Source organism: Phragmites australis, chromosome 1, assembly GCF_958298935.1.
Source record: "Phragmites australis chromosome 1, lpPhrAust1.1, whole genome shotgun sequence".
Taxonomy (NCBI): Eukaryota; Viridiplantae; Streptophyta; class Magnoliopsida; order Poales; family Poaceae; genus Phragmites; species Phragmites australis.
In genome coordinates, this window is record NC_084921.1 from 10,984,346 (window position 1) to 10,998,472 (window position 14,127).

General features: G+C 42.5%; 2 protein-coding genes across 2 annotated transcripts; one reads left to right on the top strand and one right to left on the bottom strand.

Annotated features, from left to right (window-relative positions):
- Positions 1 to 4,846: 4,846 nt before the first annotated feature.
- Positions 4,847 to 7,124, top strand: LOC133909424 (peroxidase 72-like). The gene is made up of 4 exons (XM_062351854.1): positions 4,847 to 5,266; positions 5,880 to 6,071; positions 6,254 to 6,419; positions 6,521 to 7,124. The coding sequence occupies exons 1-4, from the start codon at positions 4,907 to 4,909 to the stop codon at positions 6,937 to 6,939; spliced, it is 1,137 nt and encodes a 378-aa protein (XP_062207838.1). The 5' UTR covers positions 4,847 to 4,906; the 3' UTR covers positions 6,940 to 7,124.
- On the bottom strand, positions 5,690 to 12,408 carry LOC133909419 (pentatricopeptide repeat-containing protein At5g57250, mitochondrial-like). Its single transcript, XM_062351841.1, has 6 exons — positions 9,063 to 12,408; positions 7,965 to 8,038; positions 7,691 to 7,821; positions 7,460 to 7,570; positions 6,248 to 7,248; positions 5,690 to 6,093 (listed from the first exon to the last, which is right to left on the bottom strand). The coding sequence occupies exon 1, from the start codon at positions 11,921 to 11,923 to the stop codon at positions 10,736 to 10,738; it is 1,188 nt and encodes a 395-aa protein (XP_062207825.1). The 5' UTR covers positions 11,924 to 12,408; the 3' UTR covers positions 5,690 to 6,093; positions 6,248 to 7,248; positions 7,460 to 7,570; positions 7,691 to 7,821; positions 7,965 to 8,038; positions 9,063 to 10,735.
- Between the last annotated feature and the right edge of the window lie 1,719 nt (positions 12,409 to 14,127).

Below are 14,127 nucleotides of genomic sequence, written 5' to 3' on the forward strand. Positions count from 1 at the left end.
CTCTTAGAACTTTTTCCGATTCAACCAAGCTTTGTACCAACTTCGGTGGCTTCTCGTGTATTGCATCCATGAGACTTACTAACATATATTCTTGACAAACATGTTAGTCTCAATGACTATATTGTCATTAATCATCAAAATCACAATCATAGTCTAATATGGCCATTTTCGCTACAATCTCTCTATTTTTTGTGATTGATGGCAACACAGCCAAAGCAAGTGACAAATAACAAATAATTCCAAATGTAAAGATCATAAATAAGCATAAAGTCTTACCACATTGCTTGGATGCATATTCTTACCACTTAGTCCCCTTATGTTGTGGCTCCTCCTTTCTCCATTGCTATTTTCTCCCTTGATTTGATCTAAACAAGAGCTTATTTCACTTTGTTAACCTTCATTGTATCTTGCACTTGCTACAATATTCCTTCATTGTTCATCTCACACTCCTTTCTTTGGTCGTCAAACTTCTCCTCTTTTATCAACAATCTTCCAAAAAGGATTATATGTACAAGTTGAACTTAAAGGGAAAAACATTAGAGCACATAGGAGAGAGCTTCACAAATCATGATCCAATTAAAAATAATATCAATTATAATGATACCAATTGTAGGAATCTCACTACAAAAGAATGATACCAATTGAAAGCTATAAAAGCGCATGGATCATAATTCATGAAACTCACATAATATAGTCTAAACTCCCCCTATATATGTGCATACATATGATCAGAAAAAAGTATATGCACAACTAGACAATATATCAAGATAGGAAGTTTAAGCTATATTATGCATGAAGGTAGCTTAAATGAAGAAAGATTTAACAATAATACCAATTGAAGCGTTTGAGCATTGCATACCTCCTAGGACATGTTGATTGCTCCATGAGACTACAAGAGACACAACTTGCAACACATGTTAGTCTCAAAATCATAACCTATAGGATATACTCTCCCTAAATGTGTGTATACAAGTGTTGAATACTTGTGAGATATATGCACTTGTTATTGATAACAATGAAACTTGTCCTATAGATTAGATCATGGCACATAAAAGATATCAAATGTAAAACTAATGCTATAGAAGAAACCTACCACTAATAAACCATGTAGATTACTCTTGGATAAGAGAGAAATACAAGCAGCCTACCATATGAACCTACACTAGGCATTGCAATAAATTGAAATAAACACATGCAATCTTAGACAAGATAAATAAGCTAGAAGCAAATCAAAATGCATGAACAATAATCTAGCTACACTTAACTTTTTTACCTTTGGATGGGAATTTGGGTATGTGATGATCATAATCTTCATCAATACGTCAATCTTGTACGCTTAGCTTCTTTACTTGAGTCTTCATTTTATCGTGTAAGCCAAGCCTCCAAATCCTCATAGCCGTCTCGAGCTTTAAGTCTTCTTAGAAACCCAAACCGATTGGGCCCCTTCATATTGGTGATGACTTCCTTGGGCACCCAAATGGGTTGGTTTTACCTCTGATCCTTCTTCCCAACCATGTGTACAACTACCTTGCCATTTTCCCTCTTCTTGAGTTTGTAGTTGTCGCTCTCTATCTTGTGTTCAACCATGTGATCATCGGACCATCCGGTGAAGTCAATTCTTCTGAGACTTTTTCCAATTCAACCAAGCTTTATCCCGGCTTCAATGGCTTCTTCATATATTACATCTATGAGACTTACTAACATATATTCTTGATAAACATGTTAGTCTCAATGACTATGTTATTATTAATCACTAAAATCACAATCATAGCCTAATAGAACTATTTTTGCTACAGTGCGGACTCGACGAGATCGGTCGGGCTAGGGGGTTTTATATACCAGGAATCGTCCTGCCATATCGGCCAGATTATGTGACAGGTTAGTCAGCAAACCAGAGTACTAATCAGCTCAAACCACTGTCAAATGTGCAAAATAATCCAGATTTGGATTCCCAGGGGTTAAACAAACGTTTTAATAGTTCGGGGGTTTTTTCGGACCAACCGTATAGTTTGAGAGAGTAAAATAGACTTTAAAAAAAAACACGCTGATAAGATGAATTAATCATTGCTTGGAAGCCAAGGGCAGTCTCCAGCAGTCAACAAAGCAGGGATCCGACTTGCTCTCTTCTACGATCAACTAAGTGCAACTGGCATCATAATATCATGTCTAATCCATCATTGTTAGCTTAACATTCCCAGCCTTTAAGCAATAATATTATGTCTAATCCATCACAATATTATGCTCATTAAACACTCACTAGTTCTATTCATAATAAGGTTGAAAGTTTTGTCTGCATGCTCTAATCATAATAAGTGTAACATCAAGAGAGAGAATGGTAAGGTTTGACCTGGTAACATGGTGAAATGGGCTTATATTAACTCATTAGAAACCTAAAGAATTCTCGACCACATACAGTAATTAAATAGATACTTGCCTACTGATGCCTTTTTTTAATCGATCCTTGCTTACAAATTGCAAGCAAAAATCCATGAGTGATACACACTATCTGACCATCACATCAGGGTTGGTAAAAGAAACATCAGAATAATACATTAGTCAGCTCTCTGGTTAGTTATATAATTGTGTCCTTTAATAATCAAACTCTCACTTATGAAATCATTGACGGATTATTTTCAGCTGTACTAGAAAAACAGTGTTGGTTAGCTTTGAAGAAATGTGGGGCCCTATTCAGACTTAGGTTATTTTCTTCCACTGAAAGCATGATTGCTGTGTAGTTAAGTGTGAATTACAGGAGTAAAATGAGAAGGGGAGGAACAGGAGACAATAATGAATCAGAAGCCTACCACAGCACAAGTCAAATGAGAAGGTACTCTTTCCCATGTCACTTTTTTGTCTCCCCCCAGGTCTTAGCAGTAGGGGTGCTAAGCTTTTGGTCTCTTTTGAGGCATGTGACATGCTCTTGCTAGTTGTTAGGGCTATATTTTTTTTTACACCTTTACCATATGCGAGAACAGAATGGAATAATGCAGGAACCAATTATATTTGATCGAAATATATAGATAATAGTGCGCAATCAGTATGCCTAATATAAGTCTTTCGCAAAATAAAGAGATAAATCATTATTGGAAGCCACTAGTTCATTTTCTCCATGAATTTTCTCTATGTTGCTTCTTCATGTGTAATATGGCATCGCATAAATAGTAGTCACTTTTCCTTATTAGGCATGCATGTTTCCTTCAATGAAAGCCATGCTGATTATTTCCTTATTTTCCACATGAACCTTTATATTTAATTTGTACAGTAGTACCCTTGAAATATTTGACAGTAACAACCAATGCTGATGTTTCCTTCAAGGAACGGCCACTGATACGTGCTGCACAGAACAAAGCAGGGTACCAGTGTGGAAGCTTTCGAACAGTCCTCGAAGTCCTTCGAGGAAGCTGCTCGACACATGAGTGTAGGCCATGCAAGCACCTAACGCGAATCATCACGTACCGTGTACTCAGAGTTGGTACATCACACATCGCGTTTGACCTGATCGACATGCATGTGTTCGCTGGGAAATCAGTCGGTACCCTGCATTGGACAGCGGAAGGCAACCATGTTAGACATGCATGTTCTCCAGCCGTTTCATGAACCATCCAATCTTACATATTGATCACTACACTGATATAGTGATATAGAAAAAGTACCCTAATTTGGTAGTACAATTCCAAGGTACGAAACTACGACAATGACCGAAAAATCTTAGACGTTACCTCTTGATCAGAAGCTTGTACAAAAAAAGACATGCTGCTGTAGCATTTTACTTTTGTCCCCAAAAACAGGTATATGAATCCATGTTCGATGATCACCAACCATAAAAGAACACTCCATGGGGATAATCCTGCATACAGTCTTCACTAATAAAAATACCATCCGACCTGTAACGACAGTTGTGTATAACAAAAGTAGCTGGATTAATTGGGAAGTAAAACCTCACTTTTTGCTGAGCTTTGTGTACTTTGGTTACTTGATTTCACATAGTGAATGCTGTATTGTCATGTGTTGCGTAAGGTTAAATATGGTTGGACGAATATATTACTAATACTTGTTACAAGTGGGCCTACCCTGATACAACTAAGAAGATAAAGTGAGAGCAATAACTGATCTACTGTAAAGCTACACCTGCCTTATTGAAGTGGATTAAGATCATTCCTGGAAGACTCCAAGATACATGAGAGGACACTGTTACTTAATGCGATAAATTCACAAACATAATTCACAATAAAACTGCATCGTTATACTGTATATGCAGTTTCATTTAAAAGGTATGGTGTATAATGCATCTGCCTATATGAGAAGCATAAGCAGCAAATAATGCATATGCCTATATGAGCAGCATAATCGGCAATTCATCATAGCATCTTCATTTCAGTTAACACACTACTCCAATCCTTTGAAAAAAATTGCAGGAATGCTTATTATTTAATAAGTGGCAGATGCTGTTTTCAGTCTACTTTTGCATTTTAGCTCCTCAGTGAAAAGGGTCTCACCTGAGAAACCATCTCTTCACCTACACTTGTCTAGGGGTTTTTTTTTTTGAAACTGTACGGTAGGGGCTTCCCCTACTGTGGTAGATTATATTAGAAATATAGAAAAAAGGAAAAGTTGTACATCAATTGGACCAAGAAGATCCAAGGGAAGGAAGAGAAGAAAGGTTAGGACACAGAGTCAAGCCAAGAGGAAACAGAAAAAGTTTAATCTTCGTGTGGCTTTGAGCTAAAACTGAAGCACCAAAGTGCCAAACAGCAATTAAAACAGTTAGAGCCAACTTGTAACTTGGAGTTAGTATAGCAGTTGGACACAAATATCTAGCTAGCTCACTTGTTCTATACGCATCGCCCTAACAACTCAAGGGCAGCATCCCACTGTGCCCTGCTCCAAACCACCCTCCTTTCTTTGCATGCACTACACCCACTTCCTGCAGCTATATATACCACCCTATGCCTCATCCACCATAGACAAGAGAAGTGAACAAGCAAGTGCCATCTCCCTTCTCTTACTTGTAACAGTGCGGCAAAGGTTAGTCACTTACATGGCGACTTCCATGGGTTGCATCGTCTTGCTCTGCCTGGTTTCTCCCCTCCTCCTCGCCGGTGCCGTCCGTGGCGACCCATGGGGCGGCTTGTTCCCGCAGTTCTATGACCATTCATGCCCCAAGGCGAAGGAGATCGTGAAGTCCATTGTGGCACAGGCTGTCGCCAAGGAGACCAGGATGGCGGCATCCTTGGTCAGACTGCATTTCCATGACTGCTTTGTCAAGGTAAACTATGCTTCCTCTCTGCTATTGTATTCTTTATATGCTTTTGACACAGCTATGATGCTTGCTAAACAGAGTCCGTGCAGTGCACTAAAGCAGAATTAAGGATACAAATTGTGTACTTCAAATTTTTGTATGTTGGTACAATAAGATTGTGCGTAATCCATATAAAGGTACTGCAAACAAACATTAAAAACGAAAATAAATGGATGCATTTCTTTGGATGTATAAACACATAACTCAAAAATGCACAGTGTACAACTTCAACTTTTTGCTATATATGTGCCTAGGTATTGGAAAAGGTAGCATGGAAGAACCTGCAATTTTTAGGCTAACCTTTTTTACCAGTGATAAGAAAGCCTACCTACATTGCCCATAAGCACTACTTTATGTCTTGGTGACATGATCGAAACGTACCATGATTGATTAATTCTGTTTGTTTTTTTTTTTTTCCTTTTTTTGAACGAGAAGAAGTTTACTTAATTCTAATGTACAATGATTGAAGGTCTCCATGCAATGTTTGCCATCCCTCATTCAATGCACGTGCCTAATCTCTAAACTGTTTCCATGTGCCTAATCTAACTACCAACCTTTTCCAACATCGTTCCGTGTGTAGGGGTGCGATGCATCCGTGCTGCTGGACAACAGCAGCAGCATAGTCAGTGAGAAAGGGTCCAATCCCAACATGAACTCCCTCAGGGGATTTGAGGTGGTCGACCAGATCAAGGCTACCCTCGAGGCCGCCTGCCCCGGCACCGTCTCCTGCGCCGACATCCTCGCCCTCGCCGCCCGGGACTCCACCGTGCTCGTAAGTACCAGCACCAGCACTTCTGTCCAACCACAAGGGGAAAAAAAGCACATCATATCAGCAGTAGGAGGAGAAATGAGCATGATTTATGCTCTACATGAATAAGCAGATCTGTATATAGCCATAGCCTTGGCAAAAGAACTGCTGCTGGCACGAGGATTGTTCTGAACCCAAACCTGCAGGTTGGTGGCCCATACTGGGACGTGCCGCTCGGCCGGAGGGACTCGCTGGGGGCAAGCATACAGGGCTCCAACAACGACATCCCAGCCCCCAACAACACCCTCCCCACCATCATCACCAAGTTCAAGCGCCATGGCCTCAATGTTGTCGATGTCGTCGCTCTCTCCGGTAACTCCTCGTGGCATTTCATGATTTCTTCCGTCCTTCGTTATTTACCAACTTGAGGTATACATAACACTGCACAACATGGATGCACCACGTGCATACAGGTGGTCACACCATAGGTATGTCTCGGTGCACCAGCTTCCGGCAGAGGCTGTACAACCAGACGGGCAATGGCATGGCTGACAGCACGCTGGACGTGTCCTACGCGGCGCAGCTCAGGCAGGGGTGCCCCCGCTCTGGCGGTGACAACAACCTCTTCCCCTTGGACTTCGTCACCCCAGCCAAGTTCGACAACTTTTACTTCAAGAACCTCCTGGTCGGCAAGGGCCTTCTCAGCTCTGACGAGGTCCTTCTAACCAAGAGCGCTGAGACAGCAGCACTCGTAAAGGCATATGCTGCTGATGTCAATCTCTTCTTCCAGCACTTTGCACAGTCGATGGTGAATATGGGCAACATCTCACCACTGACCGGGTCACAGGGTGAGATCAGGAAGAACTGTAGGAGGCTCAACAACAACCACTGAGGGCATTGAGGTTTCTTTATGTGCTGAACTGTATGTGATGTCGGTGACATATTTTGTTTAAATAAGCAAGCATGGCTGTTATTTATCAAGGTTGTTTGATAATTTGTGTTTTTATGTAATCACATTGTAAAATGTGTATTTATTAATAATTCAATATATAATATGAGTTCATTTGGTTGCTAGAACTGCTTATTTGACTTACCAAATTTTGACTTCCAAATCTGAACTCAATTAACTCATAGTACATGTCCACCTATTCTTCAAGAGTTTCTCTAGCACTCCAGCCTTGTTTACTTTGGCATTTGTCACCTGTCAAAATAAAATATGGACCAAACGTTAGTTTGTAAGGGAAAAACTTCAGCCATTATACGACTATACGAGGGTCCAAAGATTCATGTGACTCATGTAGTCACATTGTGTCTACAAGAAATCTCCTAGGCTATCGTGCAACCATTCAAACTAATAGCTTGAACACGTTCATATCACTAGGTGCTATTTCACATGTAAACCAAGGAGGTACCTGATTGTACCCATTTCGTATATATAGGTGCTATTTCAGAGGTTTCAACAGGAAGATATGTAAGGAAGACATGGCACAGCTTCAGCTTTCATGTATATACAGAACCAGTATCTGCAATGGGTAATAATACATTGTCAATAATTCATAAGGCAATTAGATTTGAAAATGGGGCTAGAAAGTGAAAAAAGAAAGGGATAACAAAGCAAGTTACAAGTCAGAGCAACTATTTACCTGCAGATCCTGCTGCTATATGGGCTTTCTCTTTTCCGTATTTCTTGTTGTTCAATGGTTCCATCGTGGAGGGGTGGTAGTTGTCTAGAAGAATATAAATGCCAGTTAAGTTCATCGAACAGGAAACACACCTAAAAGACAAACGAGATCAGCTGAGGGTAGTAAACTGGTTGAATCCAGCAAGATGCATCCTCTCAAGGACTTCCAGAATCTTGAACAATATTGCACAATTATATCCACAAACATATGGATGGGAAAAGAAAAGGACAAGTACCATGTGTCAACCAGCAGACGCCCTCTCAACTGATGGAGCCTGTGGACAGTCAGAGTCCTCCTTTGGTTTGGTGTCTGTTGCTTAAAAGAAATGATAAACAGTTAGAACAAAGGGTATATGAGTTTGTGTGATGAGCCCAAAGCACAATTGTGACAAGACAAGATTTACATGTGAAAAGTGGATTCCAAGTTTTGTAAACCCCTATGGCCAACAGCCAAGATCGGCAACATGTTGATAAATGTTGCCCTTGACGACAGAGAACACATGATAGAAGTATTATTAAGATATCTCACATGGAATACCATTAGGGATGGCAACGGGTCGAGTCAGGGCTGGATGGAGCAAAACCACCCCCGACCCGAAACCTAACGGTCCCAACCCGACCCAAACCCAAAATAACAAACGGGTGAAATTTAAGACCTACACCCACCAGGTGCCCTCGGAGAGCCTCGCTGAGCTCGTCCTGCTGCAGCGGCAAGACAACCGAGTGGGGAGGCTGTGGAGGGCGGCGGGGAGGCGGCTGGGCGGGGAGGCCGTGGAGGCGGGGCCAGGCAAGGAGAGACGACGGCTGGCTGAGGAGGCCGCGGAGGGGCGGCGGCCAGGCGGGGAGGCCATGGAGGCGGGGCCGGGGATGGGCGGCGACCGGGAGGCGGGGAGGGGCGGTGGCCGGGCCAGGAGGCTATGAAGGCGCCGAGGCAGGGTCGGGCGGGGAGGCCGGGGCGAGGGGCGTGGAGGCGGAGGGGAGGCCAGGTGTTTGATGGGCTGAGGGGGGAGTTGGGCTAGGCTCCTTTTGAGAATGGATTTCGAGCGACCCGTGGGCACCAGCGGGTGATATTGAAAACCCAAACCCGACCCGATCTATTTTGGGAAAATCTAGACCCGAACCTAGACCCATCGGGTGCAGAACCCGCGGGTACCCGGACCCAAGGGTCCAATTGCCATCCATAAATACCATTGTCAAGTGTGCAACTGTGCATCACCAAGTATTGACTATACCTAGAAGAGCATGGTGTACTTGTGAGTTTATATGTTTGCAAATGATGATACTGTTGGCAGCAAGATTTCCCTAACAAATTGGACAGGTCATCAAAATCTAACCAGAATTCTAAATCATTGCTTCAATTGCCTTGTTGGCCTTAAGCACCTCCCCTTTTGAGCAAAGTGAAGCAATAGCAGCATAATATGGTCAAAGTCATCATAAAAAGACTTCCCAAGCAGATTTCGGTAGTCAATATCAGCATCATCACTTGATTTCGACAAACTATCATCTACATCTTTTATGGGTTGAAGTTGAACCATGCCCTCAGAACTCCTATGAAGACTATGGTTGGAAGCATCATAAGCAACTGGACTTAAAACTTGTTCTGAATCTGTCATGAAATCACAAGCATCCTCAGCTTTATGCAGCTTCTTGAGGTGTGCAATCGCATTAAAACTGCTCAAATCAGCAGAGGATAAAAACATGAGTCCCACTTTATTTAGGATGGTCACAGTCTCATCGGTCCTCCCTTGATCACATGCAAAAGATGGAGGCCAACAAGAGACTCTGCTTAAATCTCATCTCCAACACTGTTTATTAACTCCATGACTTCTTTGCGCCGAAACATCTCCCTCAAGATGCCCCTGGATTCTTCCGTCCTTCCTTTGCATACAGTCCTTTTACCAGGCTCATGAAACCAACAAAATCAGGTACTATGCCCTTATAATGGTATTCAATGAAGAAGCCTAATGCAGCTTCAGTATCACCTTTCAGACAGAGTCCACTGATAATGGCACCAAGTATGAAACAATCTGGGAGTAGAAAGAGTTCCTCCAAATGAGACATAATCTCAAGAGCTTTTTCAGTTAATCCAAAATTACAATAACCACTTATCAGCAAGTTGTAAACATGGGTTGTGGGTCTCATACCCTTGTTGGACATTTTCTGAAACAACTGATATGCATCGTCCAACAAACCTTCTCTGCACAAAGCACCTATAAGTATGGCATAAGTGATCATTGTGGGAAGCATCTTGCTGCTTTCTAAGTAGTCAAAGAGCCTGAATGCTTCAGTAAGGCATCCTTGCTGGCACAAACCATTGATAACTGAGTTATGGATGACAATGTTTGGACGAAGCCCCTCTTTTTCATGGTTTCACAGAGGTCTGATGCTTTTCCAAGATATCCAGCTTTACAAAGGCCATCCACCACTATGGAGTGCATGGCTAGATCTCCTGAAAACCCACTTTTTTGAGCTTCCTTCAAAAGTTACATGCATCCAGAACTTCGCCCTGCTTCTTTAGAACATAGACAGCCCCTCTCAGAACACTGACAGGAACACTGCCATTATCCATGGTACTGGAAAACCAAAATAGCTTCACTAACACTTCTCTTGCTGAGATGACAAGACAGCATATCAATCATTCTAGGTTTGTGTAGGCCATGAATCTTAATGAAGTCACATAACAATGGTTGTATGACCTCTTCACTTCCATTTCAGTGTAAACTCTTGAGTAGCTCATAGCATGTTTTACTAGTTACAGGAACAGCTTGCATCCTAAGTAACTTATAAGCATCCATTGCTGCTTGACAACAATCCATGCTGCTTAAGAAAGCAGAAGCATAATTGCAAACAGATGAAAATAAGCCAATATCTAATTCACCAACCTTACAAATGAAATCCAGCACTCCATGTTCACCGTGTTCTTTGAAATGCGCATGAATCAACTTCCTGCAGTTACAGGAATCGGACCTTAAATTTTTCTGAACAAGATCATGAAATATTTGGTCAGTCATGTCAACTTCTCTTTATTACATAGTGCTCTAATCAGGCAATCGTGAACAACTATACTGGACAATGATGAATCTTTCTTGTATTCGTCAAACAACTCCAGTGCCTTGTCAATTTTCTCATGTTTACACGTCATATCTATGATTGTATGGTAGGTGATAGTATTAGGTCTTAAGCCCATCTCAGGCATTTTATGAAACAAGCTCCAGGCATCATCAACTTTGTTAATCATAAACAACGCTTTGACAAGGACGTTGCATGTTACAACATCCATGGAAATCCCACTGCTCTCAAGTCTGCCCCTTATTGCCATAACACCAGTTGCATCATCTCTGTTCATGTAACTGTGCAATAGTGTGCTATATGTGAAGTTATCAGCAACAACACCTTCAAAGATTTTGACGACCTTTTCAGTGTCGCCAGCCTTATATAGACCATTTATTACAGTGTTGTATCTTACAATGCCAGCCTTTACCCCCTTATTCTCCATCTCCTCGAGCAAAGAGAAAGCCCTATCCAAATCTCCATTTTTGCACAAATTGTCAATCAAAATCGAATATACATACTCGTCCACCACTACGCTTGTTTGTTCCAGTTTCCTCACAATAGAGAAAGCATCTTCCAATCTGTTCCTCTTGCAGAAACCACCCACAAGTGATGTATAAGTAATCAAATTTGGCGTAGCATCCTGTCTCTCCATCTCATCCAAGAACCCCATTACTCTCTCCACACTACCTTCTCTGCACAGTACATCAATAACAGTAGTGTAGTTAACCACGTCGGCTGCTATGCCCTTATCTAACATTGACCGATGCTCCCAAAGCCCTTCCATCAAGAACCCATGACTCGTGTATCCATGAACCATGCTGCTGTAAAGCACAGCATCAGCATACATGCCCTTGCACTCCATCTCCCGCACCAGCTCTACCATCTCACCTATTCTCCCCTCTAACCCAAGCGCATGGACCACCGCTGTCAACGTCACCAGGCCTGGCTCAAACCCACTGAACTCGCTCCTCATCCTCTCATAGAACTCCAACCCCGTCCCAGCCTTCCCGGCCCTGGAGAACCTGGCAACGATCGAGCTGCAAACGCGATCGTCCACCTGACACCCCCTCGCGGTCATTACATCGAACACCTTGAGCGCGCCATCGACCTCCCCGCGGGCACACAAGCCCACCACCACCATGCGGTACGTGGACGGGGACAGCACAGCGCCGTGATCCTCGACGGCAGTGGAGAGCAGCTCCAGCGCGTGGCGCGGATCGTCGCGCCCGGCGCAGGCCCGGGCGGAGCAGCGCGTCCCAGAGGCGGTGGCTGGCTGTGCAGGAGGCGAGCGCGAGGCGCTGTGCCGCTTCGCGCCGGCGTGCGGAGTCGAGCAGCGCGGAGGCAGCGAGGAGGTGTGTGCGCGGGGTGGGGGCGACGGCGTTGGTGAGCAGAGGCGAGCGCGGCGACGAGGCGGTGCTTGCGGCGGCGGAGGAGCGCGGCCAGGAGACGGTCGACGTGGTGCGCGGAGACGGCGCGACCGAGCTTGATGAGCGAGGGGAGCGGCGCGGGAGGCGGAGGGGGCTCGCCGTTGCCACTGGGGAGAGGCATGGCAGGCGGGCGGGGGAGCGGAACGTTCGAAACGCCGGGAAGAGCTTTTGGAAGCTGATGGCAGTGCGCGTGCAATGGGCCGGTAAAGGCGTGTTTGGGTCCGGATCTCTCTTATTCTGACCAAGCGATGCGTAGAATCTCAAAAATAACTCTAATCAATTATTTATATTACTGTTATAATTTAGTTGAGCAGATGTAAATATATTGTCTCAATCTTAACTTCAGAGTGGAGCTCTGTTCAAACTTCACTTTATAGCCTAATTGATGAATGTAAATTCTACATCCGTTCATATAAACGGATCTACTTATCAGTATCATAAAAATATTTTTATATAATCAATCAATGACTATCTTAACTATTGCATCTGTTCACGTAGTCTCATATATAGTTAAACCAACAAAAACTCAAACTCAATCTATTCAGATAGATCCAATCAACCAAATATTTTTCTTTTCAACAAATATAATCCTACTCAGCATGTTTCTCCTCATCATGTTCATATGATGCAGCTCTATAAGACCTCCTCTGGTGAACCAAACACACCTAAACGAAATCAAAATTTTGAATTCCTGAATTTGAAAATGCTCGAGTATGTATGGATCGAGTATTACATCCAATAAAAATGAGTAAATTTTAAAAATCTACAACTATTTAGATATATGTTGCAAAAAAACTATAACTTTTAGTGACTATTTAAAAAATATATAACTATTTTGACATGTGTTGCAAAAATATATATATATATATAATTTTATCACCATGGGCCCACCTATTATCCTCTGGCAACGGGTGGACCCACGGTTAATTCTCTCATTAAATGTTATAGAGGATGACAGGTGGACTCGCGGTAAGAAAGTTGTAGTTTTTTTGCAACATATATCAAAATAGTTATATGTTTTTGAAATGAGGCACCAGAAGTTGTAGTTTCCTGCAACACATGTCAAAAGAGTCATAGGTTTTTTAAATTTATTTAATAAAAATTGATTGGATCCCGGTATCATTCTAGCTCACTTTGTAGTTCAAGACATTGATGTCATGTTATGACCAGTGTAACTATAAGGATTCATCTAAATTAAATTCGAGTTAATCATTAGAACAATTATTTAATAAGATGAGAGAGAGGGAGTGGGTGGGTGAGGGAGGGAGAGAGAGGATGGGTGGGGGAGGGGGCTACTGCTGTGGAGAGAGGGGAATGAGGTGGTGAGGTCGGTCAACTAGGTGGGCCCTACATACTAGAGGAAGAAGGTATAAATTCAATTCTTTCTCTTCTAATTTTTCCTTCTCTTACTTGATTTACTCAAAATAAGATGTTCTAGTACTGTAAAATAAAATTGCTCAAAAATTATATATGATGCATGATTATTTTTAAATACATTATTACGGGTTTTGGGTCGTAACAAATCTTACCCCTTAAAAGAATCTCGTCACAAGATTCAAAACAAGTCGGGGAAGAGCGCGATGGAGTCGATTGAGATGCAAAGATGGAGAGGCGAAGTGCTGTACGTGCGGTGATCGTAATACTCGAGGCTTGAAAAGATGTGATGCTCAAGATTCAATTGTAAGAACATCACTCACAAGCTAAAGAAAGAATTGGGGAAAAATCGATACAAAGGGAGTCCTCACGTTCCCAGGTGGCTTCATCTTTGATATGATTGCTCCATTAGATCTTGAGGAAATTGATGGAACAACTTTGGGTTTTCCGTTCAGCTTCGTCAAGGATACAGATTAGGTGCTCATGATATGTAAATGCGTGCAATATGAGAGATAGAAAATGAATGTATGCTCGATCCCTATCT

What these genes read in the sequence shown, in the direction of transcription:
- LOC133909424 (XM_062351854.1), top strand. Translation starts at nt 4,907, where the DNA reads ATGCACTACACCCACTTCCTGCAGCTATATATACCACCCTATGCCTCA. An exon ending in CCCGGGACTCCACCGTGCTC is followed by an intron (nt 6,072 to 6,253) that starts GTAAGTACCAGC and finishes CCAAACCTGCAG; the next exon opens with GTTGGTGGCCCATACTGGGA. An exon ending in CGATGTCGTCGCTCTCTCCG is followed by an intron (nt 6,420 to 6,520) that starts GTAACTCCTCGT and finishes ACGTGCATACAG; the next exon opens with GTGGTCACACCATAGGTATG.
- LOC133909419 (XM_062351841.1), bottom strand. Translation starts at nt 11,923, where the DNA reads ATGGTGGTGGTGGGCTTGTGTGCCCGCGGGGAGGTCGATGGCGCGCTC.